Genomic DNA, 18129 nt, shown 5'->3' on the forward strand with positions numbered 1-18129 from the left:
AGTAAGAGACTGGACTTGAACCCAGTTCGCCTAATGTCCAGGCAACTCTTTTTAATTCACTTGCTTAATTCACTTCTTACTTTGTTGGCTCTCTTCTCTCCAGTTCTTTTCTCCTCAAGTTACCAGTACACCTTCCCTCCCCACCCTGACTATGAGCACCTTGAAGGCGGGGCTTTCTCTGACATATGTTGACTGCTGTGTGCCTGGAGCCTGTCACAACAACAGGCACAAGCTGAACACCAGTGACTATTTCTTGAATTGCTGAAGGAACTGTAATTGGGCTACAATTTTTAAAAGTGATGCTAGCGGTCAGCATGGTCAATGTGGAGATTTCTGTTATTGTGAAAGGACTCACTTGAGTGATTCATTATGCAAACACCCAAGTGAGCAGGAGAACAGGGTGCATTAGAAGTGCATCTTTTGTTTATTTTTCATTAACAAAATTGCTCCACTTCTTGGTATGTAGGGGTCTTGGGAGGGATGGACCAATCGCAGAAAGATGCCAGAGGTCTTGTCACAGGGCAGCACTGGGAACCCAGCCCGTCCCCTGTGATGGGAACTTAGACGTTGGGGTGAACTGGAGTAGCTCTGAGTGAAACTCAATGGCAGGAGAAGGTCCGGAGGCCTCCATAGAGAACCCGTCTGAAGGGGAACGGTGCGCTGCTGGTCTAAGTTCAACATCAGCGGTAAGGACAGAAACACATGGAACTTCAATCAGCTTTGCAGTCAAGTATCAAAAGATACTTAAGGAAAAGCTCCAACCTGAAAGAGACCCCAGTCCTCTGCCCCCAGCCTCACGACCGAGCACAGTGTGGGTCTGCCCATGGCTTACAGGGTCTGACCCAGCAGGGCACCGCCACCTGGGTGAACGGGCCGGCACCAGGACGCACACAACCGGTCTCCAACAGCGACACCATGTGGCGAGGCCTGAAACGACAGCACCCCGAAGTCCTCAGGGTTCTTGGGTCCATTCAGGAAAATGGAGGCTCCTGGATGGATACTCAGCTTCCTGCTAATGAAGGCTCGGGATGAGCAATAAGTTGGAAGAATAAGAGGTGCCCTTATTTGTACCTCAGCTGGAGAAGCACTGTTTCAAGTTAGACGAGTCAGGTTTACCCACTCTGTCACGAGTAACAGTAACACACACAGTTCTTTTATAGCTTTAAAATTAATAACAATTGCACACACATACATGGCATGCTATAGTTTACAAAGCTCTTATCCATTCATGCTCTTCTCTAAGCCTCACACCAGCCCTGTGACATACGCAGAGTGACGGTCCCTAGGAAGCTGAGGCTCAGCAAGGGACAATGACTCGGCCATGGTTACCAACAAACCAACAAGGCCTGGTCCTGCCCCTGTTATAGAGTCCCAGCTGCCTCCCAGGGATGCCAGACGCCAGGCCCCTGCCCTGCCTGCTCCTGCTCACAGCAGCATCAGGACCACGATGGCAGTGACCATGAGGGCTCCGGCCAGGATGCAAAGGCCCAGGAAGACAATGTCACTGGTGTCCTGGGCGACCGTGACCACAGGGCCCTCCAGTGCCTCCGCCTCGTCCCCAGGTGGTGCTTCCTGCAGGTGCTCCACCGTGGCAGCATAGGGCCCAAGCCAGTCAGAGCCGGACAGCAGGTGCACAGAAGCCTCCTTGCGCCGCGGCTCACAGCGGACCTCGTACTCGTGGATGTCCTCCTGCCCGCCAGCCGAGAAGTCGACGTACAGCACGCTGACAATCACCGAAGTGTTGTTCCTTCTCTGTGGGGGTCACGGGCGCTGGCTCACATCTGAAAGGGCCAGAGCTGACCCTGTCCCCCTACATATATGGGGACTCAGTACCAAGAGGGCAGGACCCAGAAGCCTGGGTTCTAGTTCCAGCTTGGCCACTGACCCCCATCCCACATGGCATCTCAGTGTCCCCGTCTGTACAAGGGGCACTATGAGGGTGTCTGAAAGGACAATATCAGCTTCGATGGGTCAATGTTTGCTTGCTTCAAGCAGGCGGGGTCTGTGACAGATAGTAACAGTAACCGCAGGGACATTTGCCCCGCTCCAGGTTCTGTATTTTAAGTGTATTATCTCATTTAATGCTGACAACAACCCTCTCTTATTGGTACTATTAATATCCCCTTTTCACAGATGAGGAGACTGAGGCCCAGTGGTTTAATCTCGTCTGAGGTCCTGTCACACAAGTGACAGGAAACATATTGTCACCCAGATCTTTCCAAATCTTAACTGTGCTCTTAGCGCCTCACTCACACCAAACAACATCAAACCATAGGGGACTTTCAGGGCATCTAGTTCATTCTCCTTTCATTGGCAATTTACAGATGTGACTACTGAGGCCCAGCCAAGGCAATAATGCCCAGAGCAAGGTCGGGAAGCCAAGTCTTCTGCCCCCCGGATAGAAGCTCTGTCCCTGGTGTTATGTGCCTTTCCTTCTGGAAACTTTTCCCCCAATTATGTCTGCAGCAATTGTGTGTCCCTGCTGTTGGGTCCCTGGTCACCAGCGTGACACCACCTTGAGGGTGCGAAGAGCCATTGAGGAATGAGATGTGAGGGCTTGGCATACTGCTGCCCTCCCCACCCCCAGATGAGAGAGGCAGGAATCAAGTTGCCTTGAGAAGGTGGGGTGCTTGGGCCGAGGACTGGGTATAGTACTGGATGGGCAGCCTGGTGTGGTCTGGAGCCGGGGCTGCAATGATGCAGGCTACTGTCTCCACCCACCCCAAATCTGCAGCAGCCACCACACTCCTCAGGCTGCCCAACTGCCCCTGCCCAGTGGTGGCACTTCTGAGATGAGGCTTCTACAAATCAAAGCTACCTAAAACACAGTGAGCAAGCACGAGCAACAGGAGGCGGCTTTCACTGGACACTTTGGAGAAGGGTGTGAAGGGGAGTCACAAATCTGGAGTTTTGTGGACCACGTGACCTCGAGGGTGTCTCCCAACTCTAGGCTTACAAAAGCCTCTGAGTCCAGTCCCAATGAACTGCATTCGTGCCCTCAGCCTGTGTGCCATCTCTCAGGAGGGCTGGCAAACTGGAGTTTTGTGATACAGAATTGGGACACTGGAAAAAGAAAGACAGAACCTGAGAATGGAAGGGGAACCGGTGAAAGAGCGGAAGTGAATCTACATAATAAAGAAAGGAGAAAAAAATCATAAAATGGGGGTGGTGGAAAGTTTTTGATGAATGAGAGGCTTGAGGGAGAAAGAAAGGCCACACAAGGTGAAGTGCTAGTTACAGTTATGAAATCAAGTCTGCGCTGTTTTTTTAAGAGATGCACAGAAAGGCTTTTGACCATCTGAGCTGTGCATCTTTGAAAGCAACTCAGGGCAGACTGGTCCTCGTAGGTCTAGGCTTTTCAGGGCTGCGCTAAGAATCTGTGAGGCTAAGGTCCTCAGCTTTCATGTTTCTATAACATTGACTCCAAGGTCCTGTGATTCCATGGTCCCAAGTTCTGGTGGTGGTTCCGTGACTCTGAGACTGAGTGTCTACAAGTCCTTCCTTCTAGATTTCAAGATCCCCTGCTTCTGGGACTCCCAGCCTTCATCATTTCATGACTCTGTGCAACGTGGTTCTGCCCCAAAGAAAATCCCTGGGGGATTTAGGGCATGGAGTAGGGGTGAGGGCAGATAACTTGGCAGCCAAGACTGACCCCCATTTCTCCTCCTGTCAGGTCAAAAGGACAGTGGCTGCCCAGAGGCCGGGGGAGCAGAGGGGTGGACCGGAGGGGCCAGACGCATATTCAGCTAATGCTGGGGGGTAAGGGAGTCAAGTTTGCTGGAAAGAATTCCTTCTGCCAAGCCCGTCTGGCAAGTGCCCAGATACCAAGGCTGGGGGGATGGCCCCGTAGAAGCCACAGTTCCTTCTCCCTGTTTCTCCTGCCTGAGCTGTCCCTAAGTGTACAAACATCCAAGGTGCCTGGGCCACTGTCCAGAGACTCTGAGGGGCCAAGCTTGGGTTCAAGGCCTCCAAAACACAAGGATAGTAGAAAAAATTGATTTGCAAGCCTCGCTGCCTTTGGAGAAAGGTGGATCCTGTTACCTGAAGGGACCTTTTGTTTTGCGGAGCCCAGGGAAGAAGTGGATCGCAGGCTGGGGAAGCAGTGGGCAGGAGGCAGCTGGGCTCACACAGCCCTGCATGTTAAAGGGGTGAGGCCTGGGTTGCCCCGGGAAGCTCCAGGGAGAAAGGGGGGGAACAGCGGGAAGGCCTTGGGGATGGTCAGCCCACAGAGCCTCGTGGGAGGAGCCTGCGCTAGGAGTCTGGGGGTTGTGCAGCTGGACCCCTTTCTCTGTCTCCTTTATTTGTTGTGTCTACACTGAGCAAGTCTGTTGAGGTAAAGCCAAGAGGGGCTGAGTCCTGCACGCAGGCTTGTGCAGTTGCCAGAGTGAGGAAGAGAAGCTGAATGCTCAAGAATGGCAGGTGTCTCTCAGCAGGAGCCAGAGCCCCTTTCTCATGCTTGCCCTCCGCCCCCAGCCCCTACCTGAGATTCAGTGCCACAGGTGTCAAAACGGGCCTGGATCCGAAAGGTGCTGCCGACCTCCTGGGCAGCACAACGCCTGCTGCCCAGGTAGACCTGGGTCCGCCCCAGTGGGGCCAGTGCCTGCGTGGACATCAGGATCTGGAAGTCCGTGCGGGAGCAGCTCACGTTCATGGGCACAACTGGGGACAGGAGGGAGGCGCGGGAGGCCTTAGAGGCAGGCAAGCTGACCCCCACCCTCCTCGAACCCCCACCCACAGCAGGGGATGGGAAAACTGAGCCCAGGGCAGTCCTACGGGAATGTTTTACATGCATCACTCCATTTAACTCCATCACATGATGAGCCGCCCAGGGCAGGCCCCAGGCCTGCTTCTCAGGGTCCTGTGAGCTCAGCACAGAGCTTGGCAGGTACAGTAGATGCTGAATGAATGCATGAATGAATGAATGAATGAATGAATGAATGAATGAATGAATGTTCTTAATCATAATTAAAGCTACTATCTTTGATTACTTTGCCATGTGCCAGGCAATTCATTCAATCAGGTAACAAATATGTATTGATGGCCGACTATGTGCAGGCACTATTCTGCGATTAAATACCATAGATACAGAAATGGGGGGGGGGGAAACCAGCCAGAAATTCTTGCCCTCTTGGAGTTTACATTGTAGCTGAGTGAGGGGGCAATAAGTATGCAAAATATACCTAAGTGTCAGAGCGGTGTGAAGGCAAACCAGGCAAAGAAGAAACACAGGGAGTGCAGAGTGTGGGGGGAACGGTGAGTGGGTGTTGGGGAAGTTGAGGGGTGAGGTTTGAAAAGGGTGGTAAAGGAAACCTCACTCTCTCCCTGCAATGATACTATGAGGTAGATGGAACTAAACCCACTCTACAGCTTTGGAAACTGAAGCTCTGAAAGCTGAAGTTGTTTGCAGTGGTTGAGCTGGGCTTTTAACCACTGAGTCTGTAGGATTCCAGAGGTCTTGGTCTCTCTACCCTCTCTGGTGGCCCCCTGCACCCTCCAGGCCAGGACAGTGTGACTCTAAGTATCTGGGTCAGTGCAAGCATGTGTGTGTGCTTGCACATATGTGAGTGTGGGGCAGCACTTGCTGGGGCAGGGTGAGCATAGGGGAAAAGAAGGGGTCAACGGTGGGAGGAAAAGGAAAGAGCTGGCAGGCAGAGGCCTGGAACTCTCGACCCCTCTTCAGGAAATGCCTCAGACATATTTCAGCCTCTGGTGTCTGGACAGTTGGGGATTTATGGGCCCGCCGTCTCCCACAATGATCTTGGTGGCGCTGAACTGTGTGTCACCCTGATTGATGCTGAGGCTGTCCTCCAGCCAGCAGGCCTCCTGCAGCCTGGGCCACATCTGGCACCTCGCCCAGCATAAGTGCCCCCGTCTGACCCTGGGTTCCCACAGGGACTGGGAAGGGAGGTGGGGTGGGAGTGGGGGCTCCTGCCCCTGAACAGGAGCTAGGATTAGAGGTGCCCCACCCTCAGTCTCTGGGGGCACCAAAAGGAGAAGGGGCTTGTCCGAGGTCACACAGAGCTGGGAGGGGATCTAGGCCTAGAAATAAGTCTATGGGAGCCAAAAGGAACTCTAAAGCTCCTTTAGCCAATGTCCTCATTTTACAGGTGGAAAAACTGAGACCACATAGAGAAAGTGACTTGCCAACTAGCTGTGGCACCTGGCTCTCTGGAGTGCAATCTAAGAAGGGGATTGTTCTAACAGAGCGACAATTTAGGGATGGAACTGACAGGTCCAGAGAGGGTGGGTCTGCTTAGATTACTTCACTGCTGCTAGCTTGCTAGCTTGGCAGCTCTGCTGTTTCCTTCCCCATCTCTGGGACCCCAAACTCTTTTTGTGTGTGAAGTAAGGAGAGAGGAAAGAGCTTTCAAATGCAGAACAGGCCTGAGAAACGTGAGAAAAAGAAATCCACCTTCAGCAAGGATGTCCTCAGAGCCAGGCTGTGACCTGTCACCTCATTTCATTTTAATGACTGCCTGTCTAGGGCATTCATCAACCCCTTTTTACAGATAAGCCCGATGGATGGTCGGTAAATCACAGCAGTTGGATGTGGCCCTGGTCTTTATGAGCTCAGCCCTCGGCCCTTTCCCCAGGGTTTGCTCAGCCACACAGAAGGCAGTGAGTTCTAGTCTTGGCTATGCCAGCCACTGCCCATGTGACTGCAGTGAAGTCTTTTCCTCTCTCTGTACCTCCATTCTCATACCTGCACAACAAAGAGCTTTAGGCTGGTCAGGCAGAGGGCAAAATGGATCCAGAGCACAGGCATTTCTGGATCCATGGCCCAGGGAAGGGTGGTACGAGGAGGGCAGGGATGGTGAACACTATCAGCTGGCAGATGGAACTGGCACTCTGGAGGCTGGAACAGCTGAGTACCAACCTCCCAGCCTCCTCTGCAGTTAGGCAAGTCCATCTGACCAAGTTCAAACCAATGAGACCAAGAAATCTGTCCAGGGCTTCTGAAAATGCTTCTGCTTTCCTGATAAAAGGACATTTGTGGCTGGCACCCTCCCTACCCTCTTCCAGCCTTGAACGTGGACACGATGCCTGGAGCAATGACAGCTATTTTGCAGCCATGAGACCAAGAGAATCCCAGAGATACCAGCTGGGACCGTGTTGAGTCCCTGAACCAACCGAGCAGCTGCCTAGCTCCAGACTTCTTGTTATGTGAGGAAAACAGAGGAGGCCATTTGTTCAAGCCTCTGTCAGTCAGGATTTCTGACTGACACAAGCAAGGCTGCTTGGCATTGCCGTGGTTACACCAATTATTTACCATAAACAGTATTACTATATAGTTTGTGTCTTACCCCTAGATACAGAGGATCAACCGTAGTACAAAAGAGGCCAGATGGGGAGAGATTAGGGATCGTGGAGTTGGAAGCTGGAAAAGTAGGAGCCTGTAAGAGTGGAACTAAGCAAGGACCACAAGTGGCACTAAAGGTCCCAGGGCAGGAGTCAGCCATGGTGGAGCGGCCCGGGAAGAGGTTGGGGGAGACCATTCATGAGGATCAGGACAAGTTGGTGGGATAGAGGAAGGAAGCTACAAAGACCCGGGGCCCCTGCCTCGCCTTCCCCCCTCCCCCCAGCGTCCCACCCCCTCAACCCCAGCTGACCTCCAATGTAAGCCACAGAGAAGCCCCTGTAGGTGGTGCTTCGGTCCGTGTGCAGCAGGAGCAGGAGCTGGTTGTGGCTTGAGGTGACCGGTGGTGGCAAGTGGTGGCCACACCAATTCCCCAGCAGGGGCGCCTCCTCGCTGGCCCCATCAAAGGCTGCCAGATGGTCGAAATCACAGGTCTTGGTCAGGCTGTTGGGCCCTTCCAGCTCCAGGTCCAGGAAGAACACCTTGACCCTGTAGCCAGGAGGCAGGCGGATGGTCCAGTGGCATCGGATATTGTTGGGGTAGGAGCTGGGGTACTGTGGGCTGGAGAAGTTGCCCCGCACAGCTGTGTATACGTCCTGGCATTCCCCTAGGGAACAGCGGGTGGGAGGAGCAAATGGTAAGGGTGGGAACTGTCACCCTCTGCAGCTACAGCTTGGGCAGCAGGCGCTACAGGGGTCCTAAAACCACGCTGGCAGGTTGTGGACACCATGGCCAGCAAACCGGACAACTGATCCCAAAGCCTGTTTAAACTGAAACTAGCTGAAACCTGGGACTCTCCTTCCAGTTGGCAATCCCCTTCACGAGTGATGGCCCTGTTAGAAATTCAATAACAGTACCTAATACCTGTCCTTAGGGTTGAGTCCACACTTGGACTTGACGTGATTCATTGTCCTTCATTGGGGGTCCCTCATTCAGGGTCCCTCATTGACCCTCAACCACCTTTACCTTCCAGCTTCACCAAACATCTCCTAGTATGACATACCCTCTCTGTCTTCTACACTTTGCACATGCTGATCCCACTTAGAACACCCTTCCCTTCCTTGCCTCAGGCTAACTCCTTCAAAGCACTGCCTAATTCTCTGTTCCTCCAGGATGTCATTCCTGATTCTTACTGCTACATATGAGTTGTCACTGTCTGTTTCCTTTTCCATCTCCTCCTATAGATGGTGAATGCCCCAAGGGATCATTCATTCTCTTGTACAAACAGTCATTAAAGACCTACTATGTGGCAGGTACAAAGATAAGCCCATCGGAACTACAGTCAGGCAGGGGAGATCAACATGCAAACCACATACAGACGTGACGTGTTAGATCATTGCTGTGAAAAAAAACCTTCTGTAAGGAGTTGAAGAAAGGGATTCATCCTGAGTGAATCAGGAAGTCTTCACAGAGGAGGTGATGTTGGCCAGGCAGGGAAGGGTGTGCTAGAGCATTCCAGGCAGAGAAAGCACAGGAAGCACAAAACCCAGAGGCAGGAAGTGTGACCCTCTCTCCCCACAAGCATACTGGGGAGGCAGGAGCCCAGCACGCACAGGGGCCTGGGGTGCATCCCCCGACCCCCCCCACCTGAGAAGTAGTAGGCCTTGAAGCCCCGGCCTCCGATGTTGAAGTCAGACTTGAAGACCACCTGCAGCTCGTGGCCCAGGGACACCAGGGTGGGGGGCCTGGTGCTGCCACAGTAGTGCTGCCCATGGGGGGGGCCACGTCCCCCATGCACGGCCACGTAGTCGTAGGTACACGTCTCACTGGCCTCCACCTGGAAGTCCATGAAAGCCAGCTTGATGGCGGCGGGGCCCATGGCCTGGATCACCCAGCGGCACTCCACGTTGTTGGGGTAGTTGTTGGGGTACTCGGGACTGGTAAGGACCCCCGACAGGCCCGTCAGGACACCACCACACACATCTGCAAGAGAGCCCGCTTGGATTGACCTTTCTCCCTCCCCGTGGCTCCCCAGCCTCCTCCACAGGTGTTTCACGGGACCCTCAACACCACCCACTGTGCACTGTTAAGGGGCAGGCACAGCCCTGGCGTTTAGCACCGAAGCCATCTTTGAAACTGTCACCATAACCCTATGAGGGGTGTGCAGTGGTTTTTCCCATTTTACAAGGGAGAAAATGGAGGCACAGAAAAGTGAAGTAACTTACCTGTGTGAGTTTGGGTTCACCCAGACAAGACCCTGAGACAAGGATTTGAGCACAGGGGACCCCATATGGGCAGTGAGGGAGTGATGGCCAAGAATAGGCAGGGAAAGGGAGATGGCCACTACAGGGCATTGTCAGGTCAGCTGCTGAGCCCTGTCGGGGAACTCTGGGAAATGGCGGAAAGCACATACCTCACGGTTATGTCACCTGAGAGTAAGGTAGCTGGGGTATTCATACACCGACTCCCGAGAGTCCAAGCTGAGGGCTGCTGGGCATAGACATGACCCACAGACTTCAGGAAAAGCCCTCAAGCAAAACAATGAGGAGGTTGGCAGGAGCCATTCAAGTGGCAAGTTCCAAGGGACGTGGGTAGGGCCCCGACAGCAGGTCACCTGACTGGTGACATGGACAATAGGGTTTGACTAACTGCACAGCCTATGCACTGACCTTGCTAGACTCACTGTCTACTCCTACCAGGCCAGTGGGGTACAGAGACTGAGGGGCCTGAGTTCAGAAATGTTATTAAATCTCTCTAACAGATGAGAAAATGAGGCTTAGAGAGAGGATCTAATGAAGTAGAGATGGGCTTGAGGTCTGAGGCAGGTGTCTCCCAACTCTGCCTAATGTTAGCTGTGTGACCCTGGGCAAGTAAACCAACCTCTCTGAGCCTCATGGGAATATTAGAAATCATAAAACCTGCCCAGCCTGATCCACCGGCCTCAGACTCGTGCAGAATCTGAGAAGATGCTGGTGAAACCCCGGCGGAATCTAGTTTAGCCAATAAAACCACGAGGTTAGTGATAATGAATGCCATGACTAGCTGGGGGCCAGGAGCTGGGAGGGGCACACTCAGATGTATTTTGTGCAACTCCAGAATCTCTCACCCCACGTCATGGCTTTGTGAATGGAGCACTGTGCCGGGCGGCTAAGGACTTGACTTCTTGTCCCAGTGTTTCCCCTCTGAGCTGTGTGATCTTGGGAAGGCACATGTTCTCTCTGGTCTCAGATTGTTTGTGAAATGGGAAGGCAGGTTTTGACAGTCTGTGAGATCCCTTCCAAGGCTAACACTCTTAGTCAAGCCTTTCAAACTGTGCTCCAGGGGTCCACAGTGGCCCTCTGGGGCTCCCATCTGCAGGCATGGCATCTGGTGCAAATTTCATTCGTATGCCGTAATCAACCTATGTTTTAATGCAGTGAAAGGCAGCGTCCACAGTCACATGTCTTCGTGTAAACATGTAACTTACTGGAGGCCATCAATATTGACTTACGAGTATGTTTTCAATGATGGCTTACAATAATACATGTTAAAAATATGAACTTACAAAATAAATGCACACCACTAAAATGTTGTCTTTATCTGTTTTATAGACCAGGGATTATTAATATAAGGTTCCATTTCATAGTAGGGCACTCCTGTTCTCAAACGTGTTGGAACACACTGCCCATGGTATCAAGACTTTGATATCTTTTTTTTTTTATAGACTTTGCTATCTTGACATTCTTAAAATCTAAGGGTCTAAAATTCCAATTCTATGCCTCTAAAGGCAGAGGGAACTGGTGCGCCACCTGAGCCCCGGTTACTGTCGGTGGACACTGTGTACCAGGAGCCTCAGTGGTTGTCTATTGCTTGAGTTGCCATGAATAAAGATTTTGGCTTTGGCCTTGGAAAAAGGCAGGAGGTTTGCGTCTATGCAGAGAAGCCTGAGGACAGGAGGAACGAGAGAAGGAGAAAGGCAAGGAGAGCAAGGCCTCCGCCTCCCTTACAGGACTGGAGGGCAGGTTGCAAGCTTAGCTGAGGGAGGGAGGGAGCGGTTAGGGACGCACGATACAAGAGGCAAATTCAGGAAAGGCTTTGGGAAGGAGAGAGTCACCAGTTCCACACAGACCCTCGTGCCCCTCCACTCTGGAGGACATGGGTGGGGGGTTCCCATGCCCAGGAAGTGATGGGATGCTGCAGAGGCATCAGCAGCAATGGCAGCCTGGCATCCTCTCCTGTGTCCTGGTGCCATGGCACGAGATAAGAAAGAGAAGAAGAGAAGAGCACGAGGGGCCTTGTTCCTGAGCACACTGAGACCCCCAGGAATAATGGAGGGAGAAGTGGGGCGTGTAGTCTCAATTACTGAGACTACAAATGGAGGCTGCCTTGGTCCCATGAGCTACGACAGGAGGGTCATCAAGTTATGGAGCAGCCTACATGCTAAGGCGCTGAGCCCCTGCCAGTCTCAGCTTAGCTTCCCTGCTCTCGTCCCACCTCTCCCCCAGGGCCACTCTCTCCACTGCCAAGGCCCCTTGCCTTTTTGGTAGCCTGCAGAAAAGCCGCGGCTGGCCACGTGCTTGTCTGAGTGGAAGACGACAGACATGACATGCCAGGAGGAGGTGAAGGATGGTGGGGGCACCTGGCCGCAGAACCGCCCCAGCAGGTTGCCCCTGTCTCCTGACACCCCGTTGTAGATCTCCAGGAAGTCGAAGCCGCAGGCGTCATGGAATTCCAGGTCAAAGGCACGGAAGGTGAGCACCACAGACGAGCCCTCGGCCACCACAATCAGCCAGCGACACTCTGTGTTGTAGGGGTAGAGCCTAGGGAAGTTGGGGCTGGAGAAGTTTCCAGAAGGTGCTGAGAGCACACCCCCACATTTGACACCTGGGGCAAGAGAGAAGAAGGGTTCAGAGTCAGTGCTGGGGTCTTAGGGGGTGGGTGCAGCTACAAAGGTGGGTCTTTGGGACGGGACGAAAGAGCATGAGGCCATTCACGGTCCTAAGTCAGTTCATTTGTTCATGGATGTGTTCATGTATTTACTTATTCTTCAAATACTTATCAGACATTCTGTTAGTCATTCAACAAACGTTGTTTGAGTACTAGGCGTTATTTTAGGTGCAGGGGTTACAGCAGGAACAACACAGACAAAAATTCTTGCCCTCATGGAATTTACATTCTGGTGGGGAATAGAGACATAAACACAATAAGTAAAACACAGAGCATATTAAACAGAGTTAAGTGCTATAGAGAAAAATAAAGCAGGAAAAGGAGATAGCAAGTATTGGGTGGGCGGGACCATGTTCAATTAAGAGTTTGTCAGCAGATGTCAAAAACCATGAGAAAAGTGGAACTGACCCTGAAGCCAAGATGCCCGGGCCAGGGGCATCCCTGAGCCTCGCTCAGCTATAATCCTGCCTCCCTGGTTACAGAGCCAATGCATTCCTCTTTTTGCTTCAACACATCCAGGTTGGGTTTCTGTCGCTTACAACCAAAAGATCCTGAAACATACCCTTAACCAACGTTCCTGCAAGAGAAGACACACTCATCAAGCAAGTGCCCTGTCCCGGGGCCCCTCCCTGGGAGCTCACAGTCAGGGGGTGGGGTTTCGGAGTCAGGCTAATGAGACAAAGCCCAGCAATGTGATGGTGCTGCAGTCACACAGGGGCCCTGGGGACCAGAGGAAGGGAGGCCAGTCTTGCTGGGGCCAGCACTATGAGGGGAGGGACAAGAGTCACAGAGGAGGTGATATTTGAGTTTGACTAGGAGGAATGAGGAGGTTTTGTTAGTTGGGAAGATTAGAGGGAGGAGATGGCATGAACAAAGCCTCAGCCTCACCATCACTTAGCCTTCTGAGCCTCAACTGTGCATCTGCGAAGTGGGGATAATGACATTTCCCCTGCTTGGTGGCACTGATGACATAAAGCCATGCAACGGCTGCAAATGCACACCCAGTTCACATTACCAACTCCCTGCCTGGCCCCTGGGCCAGACCGGGGCAGGAACGGTGTCTGATTCGTGCCTTTATGGCAGGAGGACAGAGGGACACTCTGTCCAGTGCCTGTCCCTGTCCTTCCCCTAGCCATGCCCACGGGACAGGAGGCCCCAGGTGCCACCACAAGTGGAGGCCTTGTCCTCCAGGACTGAGCCAGGCTCCCTGGCCCGCAGGGTCACCCCAAGGCCACTGAAACCCTGGTGGTTGGAAAACGGGAAGAGCTAGCTCCTTCCACCACCGAGGCACGGAGCTGGACGCCTGGGTGCCCAGCCCATCTGTGCCACTAACTAGGTGACGGGCAAGTTACATTTCCTTCCTGAGCCCCCCTTGAGCCCACAGGAAAATGAGACATTGATGGCTGTTTGCTGAGAGCACACTACCTGTGTGCCTCTGGAAGACAGGTGAAATGATACTGCCCTCACTTCACAGACAGGCACATAACACTCGGGGGGTTGGAGCAACACAAAATGGCCTGGGACCAGGGTGCCAGATGGGTTCTGGGAGCTCCACGGAGTGAGCCTGAGGCTGATGAAGGGACACGGAAGGCTTTCTGAGGAGGCGGTGTTTGACCTGAACTTAACAGATGAGCCAGATGTGGAAAAAGAGAAAAGGAACCTTTCAAGCAGAAAGGCCAGCGGGTGAAAGCCCTGGGGGTGATGAATCTCCAGAAGGGGGTGTGACGCTCTGACAAAACATGGGATGCCCACGAGACATAGGGAACTGAGGGTGGATACTGTATAGAAATCAGAGCCAATGCTCTGAGGGCACTGAATGCCATAAAAAGGAACTTTGATTTCAGTTGGCTGGCAGCAGGGAAGTACAGCAGGCTCTCAGCAGAATAAAGACTCCTGCCAACAACAAACCTGTAATAGTTCTCTGAGCCATTCCCTTTGCCCTTGGTAACCATGCAGCCTTGGACAGGTTACTTAATCTCTCTTGCCCTCAGTTTCCCCATCTGTAAAACGGGACACTAATACCCATCTTAAAGTTGTAAAGTTTAAATGCAATCATGTATGTAAAGCATCCAGCACATGGCAGGCACTTAGTAAATACTGTCTTCTCCCATCTCAGAAACAAATCTATCCTTGACTCAACCAACTACTCCAAAAGGGCTTCCTGCTTTCTGGCCTGCCACATAGAAACCTCCTGAGACCCTGGCTGCTGCCTGCCCATTCTTCTCCCCCTCCTCCTGGTTCCTGCCTGTCCCCAAGAGTTCCTACCTTTCATGGCTTGGGCCCTGGGGCCTGGGCCCAGTAGTGCCACTGCCAGCAGCAGACAGAACCTCAGCTGTGCCAGCATCTCCTCACTGGGGGTCCCCAGCTCTAAGCAGGCCAGGATCTGAGGGTCTGCAGCAGGGGAAAGACAGGTAAGGCTGAAAGGGCCTCCAAGTTAATGGTGGTGTGAATAATTCATTGGCTCCTTGAATTAGTAAGCTGATCCCCAGGTTCTTCCTTCACTCCACCCTAAGGTGACAGATCTAGTGTCACCAGGTTTACACGTTCTGACATCTGCACTGGCCACACTGCATCAGGAAAGGAAGCAAGCTGGCGCTGGAAGGGAATTTGGTGATGGAGAAAAGGCATGAGTTTGGAGGCTAGGTAGATCGGGAATCCATCCCAAGTCAGCCTCCAAAAAGTCATCTAACTCCTCTGAGTCTCAGTTTTACTCATCTGTCCAATGGGGCCATTCAGCTCTGGGCTATTGTGGAAATGAAATGTGAAAACATATGCTAAAGTACATAATCAGTGCTTGCTACAGGTTCTTCTCACCCTCACCCATGGGGGAGCTGAAAGAAGCCTCTAATTAATGGGACAAGTAAGAGAAACATCCTTCAGACATGCTTCGATTAGCTTAGAAGGTGCGCAAAGGACATTGCAGTGGACAGCTAATGAAGGAAAAGCCTTTTTCATGGAAGAATACAGCAGGAATAACAGAATGGGGATCCTATTGCTCAACTCTTACTTCAATCATGGATCAGAACCACAGTGTAAATTCTGGCCAAGAATATTAAATGTTCACTCCTTTCCTGATCCCCAAACCTTGCTTGAACTTCCACATGTGCCAGGCCCTGTGCTAGGAGCTAGGCTGAAGCAATGCCCTCCAGGGCTGTGTGTCCAGCAGCAAATAAAATCTATTTCCTTTAGGAGACTTATTTGGTTCAGTTCAGCCCAACGCTCATTTCCTAAGCTCCTCTGCTCAGAGCCTGCACCAGGCACGGGGCATCCGAGGTGAATGGGGCACATTTCTGCCTTCCAGTGAGGAGCCCGGTTCTGGTTTGACCGACAAGGCCTGAATCCTGGCTCTGCCCCTCACGGCCAGGCTGCAGGAACCTGGGAAAGTCACCAGCCTCTGTGAGGTCCAGCCTCCTCACTGTGAAACAGGAGTAACGCCATAGCCGACGGTGTGCTGGGAGCCTTAGATGAGATAATGTACGGCAAGTCTTAGCCAGGGCCTGGCTCAGAGCAGAGGAGCCAGCATGATTTTTATTTACCTCAGAGAAACTCAGACGTCCATCTGCCAGACCACATGTTGCCTCTGGCCCATCCTTTTGTCAGGAGGTCCCCAGGGATCCCTTCGCTGCCAGCATGGGAGGCCACCTGGAAGGTGTTCAGCAAAGAGCATCAGGCATAGTCAGGCCTGAGGCATCGGCTTACCTATGGGGCTTGATTGGCAGGGACAGAAAGGTTCAGCTGTCCTGGGCAGTCTGAGGAGATGGGAGCTTTTACTGAACAAGCGCTGTGTGTGAGAGAGAGGGAGGGAGCTTGCCCAGGGCTGCGATGCGCTGGGCATGGTGCTAGGAGCCTCCCATACATTACGGGGTGCGTCCCCACAATTTCAGGGGCACATATTAGACTCCCCACCTTACACAGGAGGACACTGGAGCTCAAGGGGATTGAGCCACTGTCTTGGGTTGAGTTGTTCCACAGGAAGTCTCTGTGACAAGGAATGGAGGGCAAGTCGTTTAGTTGGAAGGAGACCCCAGGAAACACAGGTCGTAGTGGAGAAGGAAGTAAGACAGGGATGAGAAGAAGCCTGTTCAGCGTGTGTTAATGAGCAGCTTGCCAGGTGGGCAACCAAGGCTCGACCCCCCAGGGCACCGCCTTAGACAGTGTAGACTACAACCCAAGTTGTTCCACTGAAGGGTAAGCAAGGGGAGTGTCTGGCCGCCAACTGCCAGCTGCCCGGGGTGAAGGCTGCTGACGGCATCACCCTCAGACATTTCCAACCGGCCTGGGAGTGACCCATGTGCCTGGGAATGGTCAGTGTCGCAGGATGTGGGCAGAGCTGGGACAGCATCCACGGGGGCATCCATAACGTAAGACTGGTGCCATTATTGTGACTACAGCCCGGACTTGCAGGCCCTCAAATCACTCATCTCTGAAATGTTCTTCCAACCCCCAAAGCAACCACCTCTCTTCCCACACTGTCATGCAACCTCCCGACACTGGTGTCTCTTCACTGCTGCTCTGCCCCCACCTCGCAGACCCCTCGTCCCATCTTCCCTCTTGGGCTTAGATTCCAGGGTCAGGGTCATCCAGCTCTCCTTTCATGACATCTGCTGGCCAAGCCTGCTGGTCCCATCTCCCTGTGTATCTGGACCTCTGAGCACTGCTGAGCCGAGTCCTGTCAGCACAGCATCCATTCATGGTCTCCAGCCTCATCTAGGGTCTCAGTCCGCCCCACCCCCGGCCGCCTTTTCGTGTTTCCTTAGGTGGCTCTCTCTGTGACTCTCCACAAACGTCAACCCGGATGTCACCATTCGCCCGGAGACAGTGCATCCCCACCTCCCTCTGCAGATGACCCCACCCCTTCCTGCAGAGCAAAAAGGCAAGGCAGAAAGCAGAACCCTGCCACCTGACACCCCTCACCCTGTCCACAAGTGCTCCTGTACCCTTCCCTCCAGCCTCAGAGAAAGGTAGTCCCACCTCCTGTCCAAGGACGGTCCCTCCACCCCACAGAGCGCACCCCTCCCCCTGGCTCAGGGCCCTAACTCCCCATTAGCTCTCCCCTCTCTCCATAACCTCAGCCTTTCCTGCCTGGCTGGCTTTCTCTCCCCCACATTTAAGCACACGCAGGTCTCCCTATCATGGGCACACAAACACTTTCCATGACCCTAACATTCCCTGCAGCTCCCATCCTGCCCATCCGCTGGCTTTCACAGCCAAGCTTCCTGCAAGCAGCGTCTACACTTCTTCGTCCCTTCCCTTTCTTCCCCCCTCCCGCCCCCCACTCCAAGGCCTGCTGCAACGCACTACAGTTCAAACTAAGTGGTCACCGGCAACTCCTGGTCACTAAATCCTACCAGTGGTCCCTCTTTCTCCTAAATAAATCACATGTATTCAAATCCTTGTCTTGAGCCTGCCTCTGGAAGCGCCCAAACTAAGACACATGCCCAGCCAGAGAACATCACCGCAGAGGAGCAGGGTATCATGACAGGCTTAGCACGATTCACTGCCTACGACCAGGCACATTGCTGCCACTACAGAACCAGACTTTGGTTAGTAAAGAGCGATACAGGGATGACTGGGGAGCTGGCAGCCCCCCGAGTGCTGCTGAGGCTCCTCAAAACCAACAGTTCACAAACTGAATTCATCGATGCCCCCAAATCCATCCAACTCCTCTGGTGTTTCCTGTGAATGTGGTGGCACAACTGACCTACCAAGCAGAAAAGTCGGAACTGCTTTGACTGCCCGCCCCTCACCCCCACATCCATGGTCGCACTTGATCTTGGTCGCCACTTTAGGCTCTGAAGCCACCTCTGAAGCCATCACAACCCACACGCTCTCTCATCGCAGCAGCCTCTTCACTGCCCTCTGTGTCTGCTCCTTCCCTGCTCCCTGCCCATCTCAAACCACTTTCT

The 18129-nt window shown here is 53.0% G+C and overlaps 1 protein-coding gene across 1 annotated transcript; it reads right to left on the minus strand.

Moving 5' to 3' along the window:
- Positions 1–381: 381 nt before the first annotated feature.
- CDCP2 (CUB domain containing protein 2) lies at positions 382–15863 on the minus strand. Its single transcript, XM_019742879.2, has 7 exons — positions 15760–15863; positions 14489–14614; positions 11813–12160; positions 8945–9280; positions 7611–7964; positions 4481–4659; positions 382–1752 (listed from the first exon to the last, which is right to left on the minus strand). Exons 2-7 carry the CDS (start codon positions 14565–14567, stop codon positions 1426–1428), a joined length of 1623 nt encoding a protein of 540 aa, XP_019598438.2. The 5' UTR covers positions 14568–14614; positions 15760–15863; the 3' UTR covers positions 382–1425.
- Positions 15864–18129: the final 2266 nt, after the last annotated feature.

The sequence above is a fragment of the Rhinolophus sinicus genome, linkage group LG06, assembly GCF_036562045.2.
Source record: "Rhinolophus sinicus isolate RSC01 linkage group LG06, ASM3656204v1, whole genome shotgun sequence".
NCBI classification, from domain to species: Eukaryota; Metazoa; Chordata; class Mammalia; order Chiroptera; family Rhinolophidae; genus Rhinolophus; species Rhinolophus sinicus.

What these genes read in the sequence shown, in the direction of transcription:
- CDCP2 (XM_019742879.2), bottom strand. Translation starts at nt 14,567, where the DNA reads ATGCTGGCACAGCTGAGGTTCTGTCTGCTGCTGGCAGTGGCACTACTG. An exon ending in CAGGGCCCAAGCCATGAAAG is followed by an intron (nt 12,161 to 14,488) that starts GTAGGAACTCTT and finishes CTCTTGCCCCAG; the next exon opens with GTGTCAAATGTGGGGGTGTG. An exon ending in CTCTGTGGCTTACATTGGAG is followed by an intron (nt 4,660 to 7,610) that starts GTCAGCTGGGGT and finishes TCCTGTCCCCAG; the next exon opens with TTGTGCCCATGAACGTGAGC.